The sequence below is a fragment of the Micromys minutus genome (genome assembly GCF_963924665.1).
Source record: "Micromys minutus genome assembly, chromosome: 1".
Taxonomy (NCBI): Eukaryota; Metazoa; Chordata; class Mammalia; order Rodentia; family Muridae; genus Micromys; species Micromys minutus.
The window spans coordinates 212,562,503-212,581,585 of record NC_137969.1 but is presented as its reverse complement, the minus strand read 5'-3'; the positions used below and the strand labels follow the sequence as shown (position 1 = coordinate 212,581,585).

At 39.0% G+C, this 19,083-nt stretch overlaps 1 protein-coding gene across 2 annotated transcripts in view; it reads left to right on the top strand.

Annotated features, from left to right (window-relative positions):
• Positions 1 to 377: 377 nt before the first annotated feature.
• MDGA2 (MAM domain containing glycosylphosphatidylinositol anchor 2) overlaps positions 378 to 19,083 on the top strand; it is a gene marked incomplete at both ends in the record, with an annotated part of 768,432 nt that continues 749,726 nt past the window's right edge. Inside the window, one exon of one of the 2 annotated variants that reach the window (XM_080937304.1) lies at positions 378 to 657. In XM_080937304.1, coding sequence (XP_080793430.1) covers positions 378 to 657 — 280 coding nt within the window. The remainder of the gene's footprint in view (positions 658 to 19,083) is intronic. The other variant, XM_080937305.1, reaches the window with a different exon arrangement.

Sequence of the window (19,083 nt, the reverse complement as noted above, 5' to 3'; positions counted from 1 at the left end):
AGGCGAGGGAGCCCCGCTTCGTGCCCGGGTCAGAGGCCACTTCCTGCTCCCTGGCTGTCCAGCGCGGTTCGCATCGCGTGGCGCCCCCGGGGCTCCTGCCCTCTCCTGCCGCTTGCCTGCGCCCGGAGCTCGGAGCCGCTTCCCCTAAGAACACTTGTCCTCGCAGCTCTGCTTCCGATCACCGCCCCCTGCTCCTCCCCGGCGTCTGCGATTTTCCAGGCGCCCGGTGTGAGTGCGGCTTGCGTGTGAGTGCGTGTGTCGGGGTATTGTGTAGTGGGAGTGTGTTCGCTCGTGTGTGTTTGTACGTGTGTGCTTGTGCGTGCGTGTGTGTGTGTGTGTGTGTGTGTGTGTGATTGTATGTGTGAGTGTGTGTGTGGATGAGTGTGGGGTGTGTGGGGTTCCAGCGCTCAGCTCACGGCCGCCGCCAGGGAAGGACAGACAGACAGCTCTTCCTCCCATTGCTAGCAGTTCCTGGGCACCTCGACTCGGCCCGGGCACTAGTGGAGCGCGCCTTGCTGGCCACTGGCCTCCAGAAGGTCCCACTGTGTCCCCCTTGGACTGGATATGTTCATGTTCACGTGAAGATGGATTTAGTGTACGGTCTCGTGTGGCTGCTGACAGTCCTCCTGGAGGGAATCTCTGGCCAAGGAGTGTACGGTGAGTGTAATCGCGACGCTATCATGACCTTGTGATACCTAGGCAAGATAGGCTGCTGAGCTAAGATACACGACTCTCTCGGTTCCGGGGCCCCTCCTGGCATGGCATTTGATTTACACTTCATCACGTTATTGGGAGCTGAAAGGAGGCTGTGAGCGCGCTGCGGATTGGGCTGCGAGCGGCTCCCCAGGCTCTTGCACTGGGGCTCTGAGTTGGGTCGGGCCAACAGCATCGCACTCAGAAGAACGAGTGGCTTTGCACTTGATTTATCCCCGCGGGGAAACATGGGCTCTTGCAGTCTTGGATTTAATCATGGTGTGGTGCGGTGTCACTGCCGCGGTTTCCCCTGAAGGGAAGCTTGGAATGTGACCCCCTGAGTCCCTTTCACCTTTTAATTCCTGAGAGATCCCTCTCCCTGCAGGCGATCTCTTCCTTTCCACCTTTTAATCATTTTTTTAAAAAAGATATATATAAATAGACTTTTTCCTCTTTTCTGTGAATGTCTGTGGGACTTGGTTTTCTGGCTTAGGAAGTGGGGTGACAGTTGAGTTGTATTCTGCACCAGCCGTTGCCATGAGTACTGACTTGGGGAGGGGAAATAGCAGGCAAGATTCTCAGTGCCAGACATAATTAAGGGACATGTTTGTGTGAATGGATGAGCAAATGCATGAATGAACTGAAGAAGCCCGTGCGTTTCTGCTCCAGGGCAGGGGCTGGACACCACTCTTTACAAACAGAACAAAATCTCAGCTCTGTACAGAAAACCCACATCCAGGATGCTTGAGACCCAGGAAAGGGGAGCTTATTAATCGAAAGGCTTTGAAGTGCTCCCAAACAAATCCAGGTTCCTTTGCCTGTCAGCAGTTGGCACTCTTGTGTTTAGTCACTGAAGTCAGTCAGCCCCTACCCTCCACCCCCTTACACATGTTCTCCTTGCCCTGGGTGACTTGTAAAATCCTTATCTTCTGGGACCATTTGATAATGCCTTAAAAGAAAAAGAACTTTTTGTGTCCTCAAAATAATATTGCAGGAATAATCTTAAAAGGAATAGTTTAGGGGATAGACTGGGCCAAGTCTCCCCCATAGTACACACCCTCATATGCTTGTAAAAGGAGTAGAACACCCCTGGTGCTGCAGTGCCCCAGACTCATCGTGGGCTCCTTCATAACTGCCCTGGGGCAAAAGCATAAGTGTCTGGGAAGTGCCAGCGAGTTCCCTTCAGTCACCAGAATGGCCTGCAGAGTGGTAACTGGTGTGTATCTGTGGAACTGGACCCCCCAACTGTCTGGGAACCGTGTAGTGTGCAGCCGGTGAATGAGCTCAGCGGATCCCTCTGAGCCTTTCCTTTCTGCTTCCCGTTTCACTCTCTGCAAACAACTACCTAGTGTGTGGGGGTGGGGAGGATCCAAAACTGGGAGGTCCCCAACTGGGAACATTGATTCCTGCAGCTGCCACCCTGTTTCCTGTCTTCCAAGTTCTTTCCTAGGCTTACTTTCTCCCACCTCTAAACATCTTCATTTCCTTTTTCTTTACCCTCTCTTTTCCAAATCAGAGCAACTTGCTTGGCTGCAGCAGAGCCCTCATAAAACATGGTGGTGAGTGTTGGTCATGGTCCACTTAAATGTAGGAGAGAAATGGAAAGCTTGGCTGCTGACACCAGTTCACTCAGATCCCTGCTTGACTCTCCCCTACCCCTCCCTGAGCAGGAGAGAGGCTAGGATTCCACCTAGGACTGACTGAGAGCTGTTTCCTGATTTCCAGTCATCTCCTGCCCAACTTTGTCTTCCTTTCTAATTGGCCCAGATCGTACCAGCTGAAAAGAGTTTTTGTTTTGTTTGAGGTGGAGAGACTGGAAAGGGAAGAGAGATATTGGACTTGTAAAGATTAGAGAGGAATGGTTTCATTTTCTCACCCTCTCAGTCCTCTGAGTTACTTAGGCAAGTCCCCTGTTGGCCAGATGAATGAAGCAGTGTAGAGAGAAGTAGGAATTGATCATTTAGATAATACCTTGTCTTTGTCATTTATCAGTACAAGAAATTGCTCTTCCATTTCTGAGTTGCTCACTGTGATGAAGACAGTGGCCATTGTTTTATTTTAATATAGATGTGTCTGTTAGTCACTTAGCTAGGAATACACTTGGCTTTGTGTAAAAAAACACACAAAGAACCCTTAGTCCATGATAAATGTCACAGCTATTAGGTGGGTAAGATGAAACATGTAAATGTTAATTTTCAGACCTGTTTTATAGATCATAGGAGGTGGTTTTTCTAAACATCATGCTGTAACTTGTTGGAAGTGCAGAGTCAGGAGTAGGCCTCTCTCAAGATCCTGCATGAGGACCTGAGAGGGTCAGCTTCAGAAGTCCTTACCCCTTACTTCCCACCAAAGGCAGAGAAACCTGGCACAGACTTCCACATCATTGGTTTGATGTTGTAGATCTCTGTAGACCGAGGCCTTTCTTCACCTAAAGTAATCTCATCTTCCTGTTTAAGTGGTAGTGATAAAGGAAGCAGCCTATACTTAGTTGAAAACCAATCGATTTTTAAAGAGATGGAACATTCTGTGTAATTCTTTGAAGTGTTTTGAAAGTTTTATATTAACATCTTTGAAAAGAAAGATTGATTTTAGAATCATGGCAACTTTACATACAAACTTAAAAAATGTAGGAATTTAACTAGTATAAATGTCTGCAACCCTTTCTGCCTGCCATCTTTTTATTTATCTGCCATTACCAGATGTTAAACCATCCCCAGTCCACACTGGGCATTTTACTTGTTATTTTTCTTGATATTATTTTTTAATAACCAGCAGTAAGAGAAAATAAGAATTTTCTGCTGAAGTGGGGAATGGTTTTCCTCTTCCACTTCCTGGATGAGGAACCCTGAGCAAAAATTTTTTACAAATCAGTTTTAAGTTTTAGTAAATTGATATTTTGCTTTTAATGTATGGATTATACCATATTGATGAATGCAATCTTCTCATTATGTTCAATTATCTTGAATTAAACTTAGTTAAATATAAAAGTTTTCTTGTTCCCAAAAGTAGGAACTTACTGACATCAATCATGGGTTTTGCTTTGTAAATTAGTAGTATAGTGTCTAATGTTTGTATGTTGTGTGGCATTTGGTAAAAAGAGACTTGCCTGTAAGTACCTGTCTGCCCTCTACTGATAATTCTGGTGGAATTATCTTTTCAAATAGAAATTGTTCTATATATTCAGTCCATATATTGAATATTATGTAATATTAAGCTAATATAAATTATTTATATATACTGCTGAAAAGAAAGCAGAAATTTTATTATAGAGTAACATAAACAAATGAAATGTTTAGGATGAATATTTTAATGAGATAATATCCTGAGTGAGGTAACCCAGACACAAAAGAACACACATGGTATGTATTCACTAATAAGTGGATATTAGCCCCAAAGCCCACAATGATCATAATACAACCCACAGAACACATGGAGAAGGAAGACCAGGGTGTGAATGCTTTAGCCCGCTTGGGGGGGGGGGGGGGGGGCAGAACAATGTGGGAGGTGGAGGAAAAGGGGACCAGGGAGGGGAAAGAAGGGGGAGGAAATAAAAGTGACAGCATCAGAGTCTGGTAGAGATGTAAGAGAGAAATAGTATCAGGAAAGAAGGAGCAGGGTTATGAAAACTAGGGATAGCCACAGGAGGGTTCCAGACATCAGAGAAACATGAAGATCCCAGGACCCTAGGGGGACGACTTTAGCTGAAATGCCTACAGATAGGGGAGATAGGTACAGCGGATAGGCACTTACCCAGTGCGAGGGTTAGGGATACCCACCCATCTCAAAGCTTTTAACCCATAAATGTTTCTGTCTAAAGAAAGAACAGGGACAAAAAAATAGAACACAGATTGAAGGAAGGGCCAACCAGGGGCTGCCCCACCTGGGGATCCATCAGGTCTACAGACACTAAACCCAGCACTGTTGCCCTGGTCAAGAGGTGCTTGCTGACAGGAACCTAGTGTGGCTGGTCCTGAGGAAGTCCAGCCAGCAACTGACCAATGCAGATGTGGATGCTTGGAGCCAACCATCAGATGGAGTTCAGGGAATGTGGTGGGGAGCTGGTGGAAGGACTGGAGAAGGGGGATTGCAACCCCATTGGAAGGACAACATAGGCTGGTCTGACCACCCAGTTCTCCCAGAGTGTAGACCACAAACCAAGGAGTGCACCTGGAGGAATTCATGGCTCCAGATACATAAGTAGCAAAGGATGGTCTGGCCTGACAGCAACAGGAGGAGAGGCCAGTGGTCCTGGAGAGGCTTGATTTCCCAGAGGGGAATGTTGGAGCAGTGGGCAAGAGATTGTGGGTGGGTGGGGGAGCACTCTCATATAGGTAAAGGGATGGGGGCTGGTGGAGGAGTAACCAGAAAGTGGGACATCACTGAATGGCATGATTAATAAAAATGAGATAATACATATTTTATATCTTTTAATGGTTAATGTTTTTACATTAACTTACCATCTTGAATTTACAGAGTTACTCATGTTTAAAAAAATTACCCCCAATCTGTTAGGAGTTCAGTTTTGTTTAAATTTTTCTTTTGCTCACTGAAAACATCATTAAATAAACAGTGATCTGATACTTCGTTTTTTAGAATTATAACTTTGTTGCAGTCATTAGCTATATTGTACTTGGGGAATTTATTAGGTACAGCTTAAAGTTTCAGAATGTAAACTCCAAAATTATTAGGTGATGCTTGAAATACCTCAATTTGGGTGTTCTGAAGCATTTTCTTGCTAGAACATGTTTTGTGGATGTAAATTTAATAATTCAGTATGAAAAAAATTGTATTTACTTGCTAAAAATAATAGGAAAAAAATTGGTCCATTGGCCCACATTGTATTGTTACTCAGAAACTCCATTTCCTTAACTTCTAGGCAGCTTAGTGCAGCTTTACTACTGCATTAGCAGAGAAAAATCCCCCACTACAAATGAAAGCTCAAGCTGGGTCTAGATAGTTTGTATGGAAATAAGTCAGTTACTCAGAACCCTGAAATAGTTAAAGCACTGTCTATGCAAAATTCCCAAGATGAAGACCAGAAAGTAGAATATGTTCATCAAACACATGTACTTGACACATTAGCTATCTTATATTAACTCATTTCAAGTAATATCAGTAAATCTCTCACAATTTAAACATGACGCTGTAGGCAGTAGCAGAACAGAAATGACTTGGGAGAATTGAGAACAGGGAGATAAGTGAGACAGAAAGGTTCTGGAAGAAATTTCCAGCTGTCAGTGGGTTGAAGCTGATAAACACATTGATTGGAAAGGGTAAGGCTGCAGCTGAAGGTCAGCCATTCATTATGCCCAGTCCCAAGATGTTGCCTGCTCATAGTGAAGTTATCTTAAGGTATGTTGATGAGGTTCTGCCCAGTGTGCATACAGACACTGCCTTTGATTGAGACATGTTAGGATGCCAGCCAGTGGATGAACAGATTTCACCTAATGTTAGAGAACTTAACCTGAAACCACACTCCATACAATGAACTTTGACCTCTTTTTCTAATCTTCATCCACTGTCCGTAGGCCATAGGCTCTCAGACAGAATTCTTCAGCACCTCCCCCCCACACTCCAGAAAAAAAAAATGTGGGTTGCTCTGCTTCTCTGGGACATTTTGGGAGAATACTTGGGATTATATGTGGTTTTTAAAATGCTATTCCACATTGGAAACAAACTGATTATTTTACACAGTGTCATGTGCTCCTTAGGCCCTGTATGTCATCCCTGGATAAGTCTCCCAGTTGACTAAGAGGTATTTTAGATTGAGCAGCTTATACACCAAAGCCAAAGGGTCACTTTATAGTGGATAAGTTGATAATGTTCTGAAGGTTCAGATCAAAGACAGAAGTGAAGACATGGAAGTTAGTTAATTCTGGTGAATCCATGGCACACAAGAAATACTATGAAAATATTTTTATTGTTGTTATTTGCCTAATTTTATTGATTAGGGTAACAATCATTTATATTTATTTTGTGTATTGTGAAATTTTTGTTTTGTACTATAAACCACCTAAAACCTTTTGTGAGAATGAATCCAAAACAAATTAAGTATTTTTTCTAAGAGAGGGATTGGTATTCTTTGCAAAATACATTACTTTAACATAATTTGGGTTGGCTTTATGGAGACATAATTATGCCTGAACCTTGTGGTTTCAGTTTGTGTCTCATTTAGAAAGTGATGGGAAGTCTTGGGTTACTCTACACAGTTAGGTGATTCATCAGGCACCACTGGTGGCCTGGTCCCCTGTTTCTCAAAGAGTACCACAAGAATGGCATTCAAGTATTGTAATCTGCAAAGAAAATGTAAACAAGCACATGTGCCAACTTAATCCTGAAACTGACTTTTAGGACTGTGCAGTGTAAGGCATCCTATAGGTGTGAAGGTAAAAGCTGCAGATGCCTTACCACATTGTATCCATTGATAGGCCCTTTAGAAGGCTATTCACAGTGTTCTGTTGAATGCACATTTATGTATAAATATTCGAACATTTTCACTCATTATCTTTGCTATTTACTGAATGGTCTCACAAAATGAAGTTTGCTGCAGTGACTGTCAATGTAAAATATATCACTTAGACTGAATAAATTACTACATTCACAGAAATTGGCACCACATTTTCCTTTTCAAATCGAATTTAAAACTTTTATCATGTAAATTTATAAAGTTATGAGAAGAGACTGTATTATATCATTAAATCTAATCTAGGACACGTTATGTCAGGTAGTTAGGCATACTATGCTGCTAGGATGAAGAATTATTATTTTCCAGTTTATGCCTTTTCATTTACTAGATATTTTTCTATACAAAATACCAAAACCACTCAGACTTCATTATCAGGGCATGTATTTAGTTTTTTGAGTTTTTATTTCAGTTTAATTCCATTTTGTCTTCTAACCTTGAACAAATTCTGTGTAAACAGTCCAAGTATTGGTTTATTTCTTCTTTCCAAACACATGCTGTCATTTATCATCCTCGCTTTAAATCATTTCATTTTTTCATTGATACCAGTTCCTGAATAAAGAAGGCTATTTGTATTTTTTATAATACAGACCATATATTCTCCAGAAGTCCATAATAACAGAAGATAATTTCAACTATTAAAGTCATTTCATTTACTGTTGGTTTATCATTTAAATCCATATTATGGTAGAATAAAATGTGTTAGGAAATTTCACATATTGTAGTCTGCCTCTATGTGTTTCACTACTACAGCTTTTCTCAAAGAATTAGATGTTTCTTAATCAAATATGTAATAAGGAATGGTACTTACCAAATGGGGTCCCATTAGTGGCATGTTACCACATCATCAAAGAAAAAGTATATTAATTTTCTTGTTGTAAATGGAATTAGATATTTGCAAATATTTGAGTGATTCAGGGACATAGGAAACATGCTTATGTGAAAGAGAAATGGTTGGTTCTTGGTTAGGTACCATATATATCTAACAGCTTACAGGTAGCTGATATCTTAAAAAATGAGTAGGAGTTAAAGGCTGGTAGACAAATGAATTTGGCTTTAAGTAATGGCAAAAAAAATTATTTTTAAAAGTAACTAGAATTTTGCTTAAGTGTATCAAAGCAGGTGAAAAAGAGAAGGAAATGACTATTGTTTGGCCGAAGGTCATCTGCAGCGAAGCCATTAATTAATTAAGATTGCTGGTCTGTAAAGAAGGGTGGGCAGGGAAGAGGCTCCTAAAGAGAACTTGTGGTTTCTCTGGAATAGATCATATTTCTAATGTTAGTGTGTGTTTAGGGCATGCGGAAAGAGGCCTGTCTTAAACATCAGGGCCATCCCTCTGTTCATTCCAACTTTATTTGTAAATTGTGTCCATACTATGTGTATTACAAGAAGCATAGAGATTGTTTGGAGAAGGCATGCTGTGTACCTAAATTTGTGGCTTTGAAATGCTGTAGAGATTTAGGCTAAGTATGGGCTAAATGCAGTCAATAAACCAACACAAATGCTATGCATACTCAATGTAGTTATGTGATAAAAACCATAAACCCCGAAAATAGATCTCTGAGAAATGCACCTTTTTTTTTTTTTTTGGTGGGGGAGGGAATTATAGATAGGTGCTGGTGTAGTTAGAGGAAGCAGAAAGGTAGTCATTAAGGTTTACACCTTGAAAATATGTTGGCATGATACACATAAAGAGGAAAGAGCACTGCTCCCGACTTTTAGCTGGAGGGAAACTGACACAGGGGAGTACACACCTAAAATGGATGCACAGCAAATCTCACGTAAGTTATTCCGAGTTTGTCTCACTTGGAAGAAGCATCTGTTCTCCAGGGCAATGTCATCTCCCTGCCAAAGTTTCGAGCATGATCTGTGAAATAAATTTTATTGTACGTGATTCTGAAAGTTGCTCAAATACACTATGTCCACGAGGATTCAGAACTGGTTTGTGCACAAATATCTGAGCTGTTCCTCAAGCCGCAGGAGAGTTATCTCTCATTGCCAGGAAGATACTGAACTCTTGCCAAATCTTGGCACATATGGGAAACTTAAAACCTACACCCAACTCCTTTTGGAAGTAGAATAAAAACATCTTTTCAAAGGCTTTAAAAAAAATTGGAGAGAAGTTCTGTTCAAAAGCAGGGGCACATGGTCCCAGAAGGGTCTAGAACATCCTGTTCTGTTCACATAGAGACACTGAGGTGAATGCTTTGATGAGGTGAGATATATGTCCACTAGCATGCATTAATCCTATTTAGGGCAGTCTGCTTCCTTGGAAAATGTTCAGTCCATGGGGCTCTTGTGCCCAGTTTATGATATCACCTCAGTTTTCATGGGAAACTCAAGAGAGGGCTCGGTATGCAGAGAAAATGGAATTACAGGCTAGGATTTGAATTGTGGCTTCATTTTCTTATTCACGGGATAGAAAGGAGCAAATGTGGAGAGTTTCTCTCTTCTGACATCTACTTGCCAAGTTGACCCACATCTGCCAAGTGTTTTCAAAGAAAGAATAAGAGACAGGAAGTAACAAAGACCAAGTAAGAGTTGCCCTTTTTCCCCTAGAAAATAATTTAATGTGTCAGTCCATCTGAAAATGACTGATTTTTATGATTAATAGAACATTTATTTTTACATCAATATGTATGTGTTGAAATAAATTCTCAAACCCTGTTTTTGCCTCAAGGAAAATGAAATGTTTTCTTATCTTTTATTCTGAGAGTGAAAGAAATGTGCAGTATAAACATGATCAACTTGAATGAGGTGAATATTATGGGTGTGATGTAAAATAATCTTAATTTCTAATATAAAAATTAAAAGATATAATGATAAAAATAATTTCAAGAAACATCATATTCATTAGGGGACATCTGATTCTGATATAAAATGACTAATATTGATTTTTCCCCAGATCTTCATCCAATATTTTATAAAAGTTTATATTTTATTTAACTTCAAGCCATTATAATAGCCATATACAACTAGGAAGTGCTTTTATTCATCATGCATTTAAATAAACATACATGTATAGACACAGCAATAATTAGAAATAAAGAGAACATGATTTTGAAAGAGTGCAGAGGGGGTGTATGGGAGGGTCCTAAGAGAGGACAAATGAAAAGGGAAAATGTAATTATATTTTAAAAAAATCTCAAAAATTAGTTAAAATATCATTTGCAAGTACCGTATCTTTTTTTAACAAATGAATAACTGTTCATGTTTAGAACTCTTACTTATATTAATAAAATTAATAGGTGAATAAATATCATATTACCCATCTGAGTACTAGGATGTAATGCTTTTATTGATCAGGACAATTTTACTTAGGACCAATAATATCATTACTTGTCAGGAATGTCTTCATTGTATAAAATGAACAATGCTGAATTTTCTTTAGCAACTGAACATGTCTTCACAGTAAGAGTGGGCATGAAGCGACACACTTTCAGGTTCTTTTGGAGCTCACTGGCCTCATCTCTCAGATCTCAGAACTTGTGAACTTATTATTAAGAAGCAGTGTGTTTCACCTTTCCTTGTTACTTTTTGTTTGTGCCTTTCAGTTCATGCTTACATACACAGTGACTGCTTACATAGTTACTGCCTTTTTCCCTTATCCTCTGAGCCCCACATTTTATTTTTTTTTAAAAAAAATGTTTATTTTGTATGTATTTATGTATGTGTGTGTATGTATGCATGCATGTATGTATGGTATATGTGTGCATACAAGCCACACATGGAGGTCAGAGGACAACTCAGAAAAGTCATTTGTCTCCTTCTACCATGTAGATTCTAGGTTCAAGGTATTGCAGTTGATGGCAAGGAAGCCTGCCCACTCAGCTAGTGTGCTCCCACTTTTCTATTTGGTTATGTTTTATCTTGATCTATTAGAATACCCTTGCTTTTCTTTATGGCAGAAATTATGGATTCATTCATTTTAAAGTTGTTTTTCTCTGTCTTTAGCTCATAGCTGAAACTTTAGTTGATATACTTTTTTTGTGAAGATTTTTGCTAAATCTGCAAGGTTGGGATGCTGTGACCACTTTATATTAAACCCTGAAGTGACTACTGACAGAATGACAATGAACACTGCAGGTTAGAAACTGCTGGGTCCCTTCCCAAAGCAAGAGTAGCTCATACTGGCCAACAGCCAGAGATAATGCAGCCTGGTACTCAGGCCTGGATTGTCTGATGGTTTCTACCTCCCTGTCACATTCCTCCAGCCACCACAGCTGGCCCTCACAGACATCGTCTTCCTTTTCACTGTGATGCTGCTCTTTCAACTCTACTCTCTGTACTTTAGATAATGTTTCCAGACATATTTTTCTGCCATCACTGAACTTCACTTGCTAATGCCTTAATGCTCTCATATTATTTATTTGAAAAAAGGCTTTGAAACCCTTACGTTTCACCTTGCCAGGATCAGAGAACTAAAGAAGATACAGACAAACATACACACACACTGAAAAATATTTCTCGGTTCGCCATGCATGCATTCTTTCTATAATAGACTCTCGTAAACATAATTCACAATATATAATTCAGCGTAGGAAAATCATAGACACTCATCTTATAATTTCCCTTTTTTGGATTGTCGTAGTAGAAATAGTCTTGGTTGGGAAGCACACTGCTTTTGCAGCTTATTTTATCTTTTGAAATCGACGTGTCATTTACATTTTCAGAAGACACTCTTTACCCTTCTATTAGTCTGGGCACTCTCATTCTTTTCCATCTTTTGTGAGTTCACCAAACATTTCCGCAATCTAAGGTACACAGGATAAAATACATCTCCAAACCACAGTTTTGTAACTTAAGTTCCTTTCTACGCGTTTGTGAAGGTAATTTAACATAGAATTTACAGTTCTTTAAAAAGAAAATAATTGCTGTATAACAAATGCCATTGCTCACAGTGAGATGTAGTAAATTCTAATCCTCTCCATTAGAATCTTATAACACACACACACACACACACACACACACACACACACACATATATGTATACTATACCCCGAGTTTTGAGTAAGATATATTTGGAATTTGAAAAGCAAATTGCTTCAATTACTACTCTCTAGTTTCACTAAATTTAAATTTGACTAAATTTAAAATAAAATATGACATTTATTTAATAAAACATGTTTGTATAAACTCTATGATGTATGAAAGTTATCCTCAGGTACATCAATGCTTTTGCTTCTTGTGATTAAAACACATAAATCTTAAGTTACATAAAGTTTAACTTGAGAGTTAATTTTAAGCATTAATCAATGACAGATAGACAGACAGACAAACATACACACACACACAACACACACACACACACACACACACACACACACACACACACACAACACACACAGTATCACCACTTGTTAGCATAAAATTTTTACTCTTGCAATTGAAAGAAGTGTTTTTTTCTTAAAAAAGATTTTTTAAGTATTGGCATATATGTATGTATATATATATATATATATATATATATATATATATATATATATATATATATATATATATATAGAAGAGTTTTTCTGGTACAGTTTATTTTTGGGCAGAAAGGGTATTTTAAGCCTATTCATAATTAGTATGTACAGTGTAGTAACCCATAAAAATGAAGACATGGCTCTATTATGCATTTTTGAGAAGTCATCTACCTCTATGTAAAGCCGTAGCATGCGGTAAAATGTCAGGTGTAGGACTTCATTTTCTCCATGAATTACTGGCCTTGGAAAGATTGATGGTTTAATGTCACATTTGGCCTTTTTTTGGGATTTGAGTTCCCTCTGGATACTCCTGGAGCACCGTTTCCGCACAGGATTAATAGAAGAGAATATATCAGGGGTTTTCTTTCCTTGAGATTCCTGTTGTGCTGAGGGAGATCGTTGATTGAAAACTCTGCTCTCCCCTTAGCTGAGGGGGTTTCCCAATGCTCAAAGCTTACAGATGAGTGCAGCTTAGTGACTTGTTTAGGTGTTTAACCACTATAAATGTCATTTTCCTCTGCTTATGAATGCAGCTATTGTGTCATGTAGTGTAAGCCTGGGCCATCTTGACTATTGTGTGATTGATACAGAAACTGCTTCGATGGGAAACGACTCCTAGCGAGAACAGGAAAGGTATTATGTTCAGTTCTTCTGCCCTGCATTTCTAAGCAGCTGATATTTTCCTTAACTCATCAGTACCCGTAAGTTTTCAAAGGTGACCGAGTCCCTGAGAATTTTAACTCTCGTTTCAGTCTTTCTATAAGTGGCCCGATATTACTTCTACAGCTATGGTTTACACTTGAAGATTAATCTGTTCTCTGGTTTAATTTGTTTTCTAGTCTAGTAAGTTCACATTGTCCTTCAAAGCAAGATCCCTTTATTAAATGAAAGAGGACAAGTGTTTCCGTTGAGAATTTCTTGTCAAAACATTGTCTGTTTAGCTCTTTATCCAAGTGGGATAAGATGCTTTATGCTCACTGAGCACTGTCATCCTCTTGCCGGGCGGTGTGGACCACCACTATTTTGCAAACACATACTTCCAATTAAAATGCTAGGCACTGTGAAAGAATAGAGTAAGGAATTGAGCTAAATGTAAGTTCAGAAGAGTTTTCCCACGTATGAGAGTACTTACAGGATAATACTTTTGAACACTATGCCTTGGTCTTCTTTAAGTTTATGGACTTCACCAGATCTTAGATGCATGCTCTATTTTGGATGAGGTTGAACAGTGCCTTTATCTCTGAGGTATATGATTTTATGCATACTAGTCAAGTGTGTCTAAGTTATTACTTTTAAAAAAATCTAACTATTGCATGCTATTAATAATTAACAAATGAATGTCTGTAAAAACTATAAAAACATTTGTTATCAAGATGAACTATCTTACATATCTGAAAACTGGAATTCCTGTGTCCAAAATCTGAAACCTAAGTTTCTTAAGATTTATTCTTAATTGATCCAAAACCACATTAGTGACTTAAATATTGTGGTTTTATCATTCACTTTACACACTGTCTTCTTTCCAGCGAACATTAGAGCACTACAGAGTTTTCACAAGTGTAGAGCAAAGCAAACTGAAGTGTTTTTGTGCCATAAGTTTACTTTCTCTGGGAATATTTGCATACAGGTGATTATCTGAATATTATCTAGAAATGGATGTTTTAAAGGAAAGAGATTGGAATGACAAAATGAAGAAGGCTGATTCAGAGTCAGGTGTAAGAGTGTTTTACATGGATTGGTTAGGATTTCATGAAACTAGCAAAGGCTTTCAGGTATGTCCTAAATAAAGGAAGGCACCATGTACTAATTCCTATCAATCACAGTCATAGGGTACTTTCAGAAAACATATCAGTACATTAGAAATTTTGGGAGAATGCCTATGTGTGGTCATGAGCTAAGACTCTTTTCCTCATACAAAATGATCCTGCCTGATGCACTACCATGCATATCTGAACTGCTCACACACAGCTGCTTACTAGAAAGATCTGATCTTCAAGCAGTTAGTATGGGTAGGCCTATTGTCCTAGGGAATTTAGTAGAAATTAAATCATCAAGACATACTCCAGCCCCTTCCATTCTGCCTAGTCTCAGAAAAATGATGGGTAAACCCAATGACTTCTTCTGGATGACTCTTATCATCAGCTGAAGACTTAATGGGACACATTGAAATGTTCATGGGATAATTCTGAAAGATATAAATTCCTCGTTACCATGTCTTTTTGCTGGGAGCCTGCCCCAGTGTGGGGTGGCTTCTTCTTTCTTGTAGGTTTTCCTTGAGGCAGCAGAGTGGAAAGAGTGTCAGCAGAGGGTAAGACTTGGTCTTACAAGATATTTAGGGTTGCTATATAATAAAGAGTTTACTATCTAAGTCTAAGTTACTGTGCTACTGTAGCTGACCTGCCTTCTGTGGTCTTCTGAGGCCAAAAACTGCAGTCTCTGGCACTTAGCGCCTCTTCCTAACACAGCAAAGGATTAAATAAAGAGACTTTATTTATCTCATCTGAAACTGCTGGGCTCTAACTTTCAGCCTGCCAGTCAGAAGTCGCAGGAAGAAAAGGGGAAACTTAGAAAAGTGATTATAATGTTTATTACTAAGAAGTAAAAAGTGTCCTATGGAAGCTATCTAAAAGTAAAGCTGAAAAATCCTAAGTGGGGAAAGAGAAAAACAGGTTTCTATGGGGATAGAGTTCTTCTAAGGGTTAAAGGGATGGAATGGAGCAGGAATGGAGGTGAATGGAATTGAATGGGAATGGGAATGAGAATGGAAATGGATAATGCCTCTTTCTCTCTTTGTCCTCAGCCTTAGACATCTTTCAGAATACATAATCACATGTGACAAGGTTCATCACAAGTTCACACAAAAAAAAAAAAATCAAATCATAAGTTGAAATAGATGTTTACAATAGAGTGTGCTTACATGCATATCCACTAGGAGTAATTATCTGGCTAAACATCCATCACCTGTCTCAGCTCAACAGCTTCACTGAAGGTTTAAAACCATAACTAAGTTATTAGTAAAGTTTTGTATAGATAAAGAAGTCAATATTTTATCCTCTGTCCTAGAACCTATAATAAATTGTTGGTTTCCTTTGGTTGTTTTACAACGTCTTGGAATGTGCTTTAAGTAGGAGAAAGTCTGGTTACTATCTAAAAAATTATCTGGTGTCACTCAGGAAACTGACAGAGTTCTCATTGAAGTTTTGGCTATCAGAAGTAACATAATGGCAGTCTCACTATCAAAGAGCTTAATAATCAGTTATAATTTTAGGAATTCTCATGGGATCATCATTTAGACTTAAGAAGTCATTTATATGTCTATATAACATCGCTATAAGACTGTGCATCTTTATGGAATTGCAGAGATCTATCTCCCTCCAAGGAGCATGCTATTACTTAATGATTGTTATATATGTTTTATAATAATAGGGAAAGCATATTAATAGCAGAAATCTTTCCTAAAATGAATTCCTTACAGCCTTGCTGAATAAGAGCAAACCAGTCAAAAATTATATAATAATCCTAGGGTGGCCATTTCAGCATAATTACCTGCTAGTTATTAGATTGTCCTGTTATGACTCCTGATTTCTAAAGCTACACCCTCAGTGGATTCAGTTGTTGATTTTTTTCATCAGAAGTGAATAAGGAAACGTGGATAGATACTGGAGTGAGGCACTTTCGAACCAGAGCCTTCTAAAACCCATCAGTTTTAATTAGACTTGCCTAAAGGAAATTCCTTCATTTCACTGTTTATTTATTACAAGGAGATCAAAGCAAGCAGGTGTCAACTGTCAAAGAGTTTGAGAGTTTTCACTAGGTATTCTGGGAATGTGTTCTTATTCTAGAAAACAAGTCTTTTAGTCCCATAGAGCCTAGAATTCCATAGACAGGTGACACAAATACAAGCTGGCTGACTGGGAAGAGGCAGGAACCATACAAACCCCTTAGTTCCTGTACATATTCTATTTGACATTTATTCCACATATAGAGCCAAATTATCTGAACTCAGCTGTACCTTGGTGGTTTTAAGAAACTTCCTAGGAAACTAGGAGGCAAATTGAGAGATCATAGTCATTTGCATCACAGTAAATAGAGATGCCTTAGCCACCCTGGCATGTGCCTCATATGTCCAATCTCTTTGCACTTGTTCTCAGTTTCACATGTACCATTTTTGCCTAACAATAACAGATTGCTGTAGGACCTGCTTGATCTTATGGATTGGCTGACCAAACACTGCTTATAATAACTACTTTTGGCACTACAGCCTCTTAATAGCTTGTTTCCAGGCACTCTGCCTAAACAAAGGCTCCATTGAACATCATCAATTGCTTTTAAATGATTTGCAGTTCTTGAAAATGGCTTGGTCTTACTTAAAACCAGTAGATGTTTCCAGTTTGGAATCTTTCTGTACCCTTGCTTGCCATGAACTCTATGTGATACATTTTTGTTCATATCATTTATCAAAGCTCTTTTTAATGTCACAGAGGTTTTGATCATAGGATGAAAGCAGTAGATTCCTGTCCCCCCCCCTGTGTGTGTGTGTGTGTGTGTGTGTGTGTGTCTGTCTGTCTGTCTGTTGACCAGCATTCTTTTATTCTTTTGTGGTATTCTGTAAATAGGAGGGGCATATCTTTTGAATTCACTTAAATGTGTTGGAGATTATGCTTCCTTTTTATTGATTGGCAATGTAAAAAAGGGCAACTTGTCCTTTCTTTTAGAAACTTTTCTTTTCACACGACCTAAGCTTGGGTTCCTATAACTTTCACTAATGCTTCATTTGCCTTATCATGACTTCCAAAATGCTTGCTACTTTGTTTTTATCTAATCCATATTATAAATTCTTTAGATATCAGAGAAAGTAATATTCTTTCTAATATCTATTAAATACAGTATACATTTTCTGAACTTATTATATAAGAGATCAAATAATTTGTTAAATCTAGGCTTTGGATAGGGGATATGTATTGTTTTTCTTATGAAAATGAGTGAATCTGGTTTTCTTCTGTAGACATGGACAAATAATTATTTGTTAGAAAAATTTCAAATTGCTTTAGGTGTTTATTTTAAAAGGTAATGTAATAAATAGCCGAATCAGAGATTCTGGGACCAATCTGAGTTCAAATTCTGGCCTACAAGCAGTGTGATTCTTTCCATTGAATATTTTCTTTATTTACATTTCAAATGTTATTCCCTTCCCCATTTTTCTGTCAAGAATCTCCCTATCCCATCCCCCTTGCCTCTATGAGAATGCTCCAACACACATCCACCCACTCCCTCCTGCCTCATGCCTACATTTCATTGTACCTTAAATTTGTACTAATTCTGCCATTGCAAAGGTAACAAATCAACCTAGATCCCTATGAATGGAACTTCTTTTTATTTGACATTTTTTGAGCATCCATTTGGTTGTTCTATTAATAACACAGGCAACAAAGAGGAGGGAATATTGATACTAAAACACCTGGTTCTTGAGGTCATTACAGATGGGGTTATTGACTCCTATTATTCCTTGAATGAAATACAGGCTTTGATTTCCTATCTATTTAAAGATGGGAGAATAGATAATTAAGAGAAACAGCTTCACTGTACTACAACTTTTAGTCTTTAGTTTTGTAGACTAATTCTTCACCACTGTTGATAGTTAAGTACTCCAGATTGGTCTCTGTTGTGTCAGAAACCCTAGTTTGCCACTGAATTTACAGATCCTATAAGAATTTGTCTTGCTGTCATCTGCTCAGTAATGCAGAGGCCCTTATCACTAATCTAGACATAGTGTGTTGAAAAGGAGAAAAAGACCATGGCAAAGCAAGCAGGAAGACAGCCATTTGAAATTCAAATAGTGACAGATGGTGGAGCAGAGACTGAAGGAAAGGCCATTCAGGGACTGCCTCACCTGGGGATCCATCCCATATGCACCCACCAAACCCAGTCACTATTGTTGATGCCGAGAGGTACTTGCTGACTGGAGCCTGATATCTGAGAGTCTCTGCCATAGCCTTACTGACACATATTAAGATACTTGCAGCTAACCATTGGCTGAGCACGGGGACCCCAATGAAAGCGTTGGAGAAAGGACTGAAGGAGCCGAAGGAGTTAGCAGCCTCATAGGAGGAACAACAATATCATTTCACCGGACCCCCCAGAGCACCCAGAAACAAAACCACCAACCAAAGAGTACATATGGAGAGACCCATGGCTCCAGCCCCATATGTAGCAGAGGATGGCATTGTCTAGCATTAATAGGAGGAAAGGTCATTGGTCCTGCGAAGGCTGGTTTCCTCAGTGTAGGGAAATGCTAGGGTGCTGAGGTAAGAGAGTGTTGTGGAGAGTGTGAGCATCCTCATAGAAGCAGGGGTGAGTGAATGGGTGAGGGGAGAACTGGGCAAGGGGATAACATTTAAAATGTAACTAAATTAACTATCCAATAAAAAAGAAGAAAATCAAATAGGGCAGCTTCTGAAG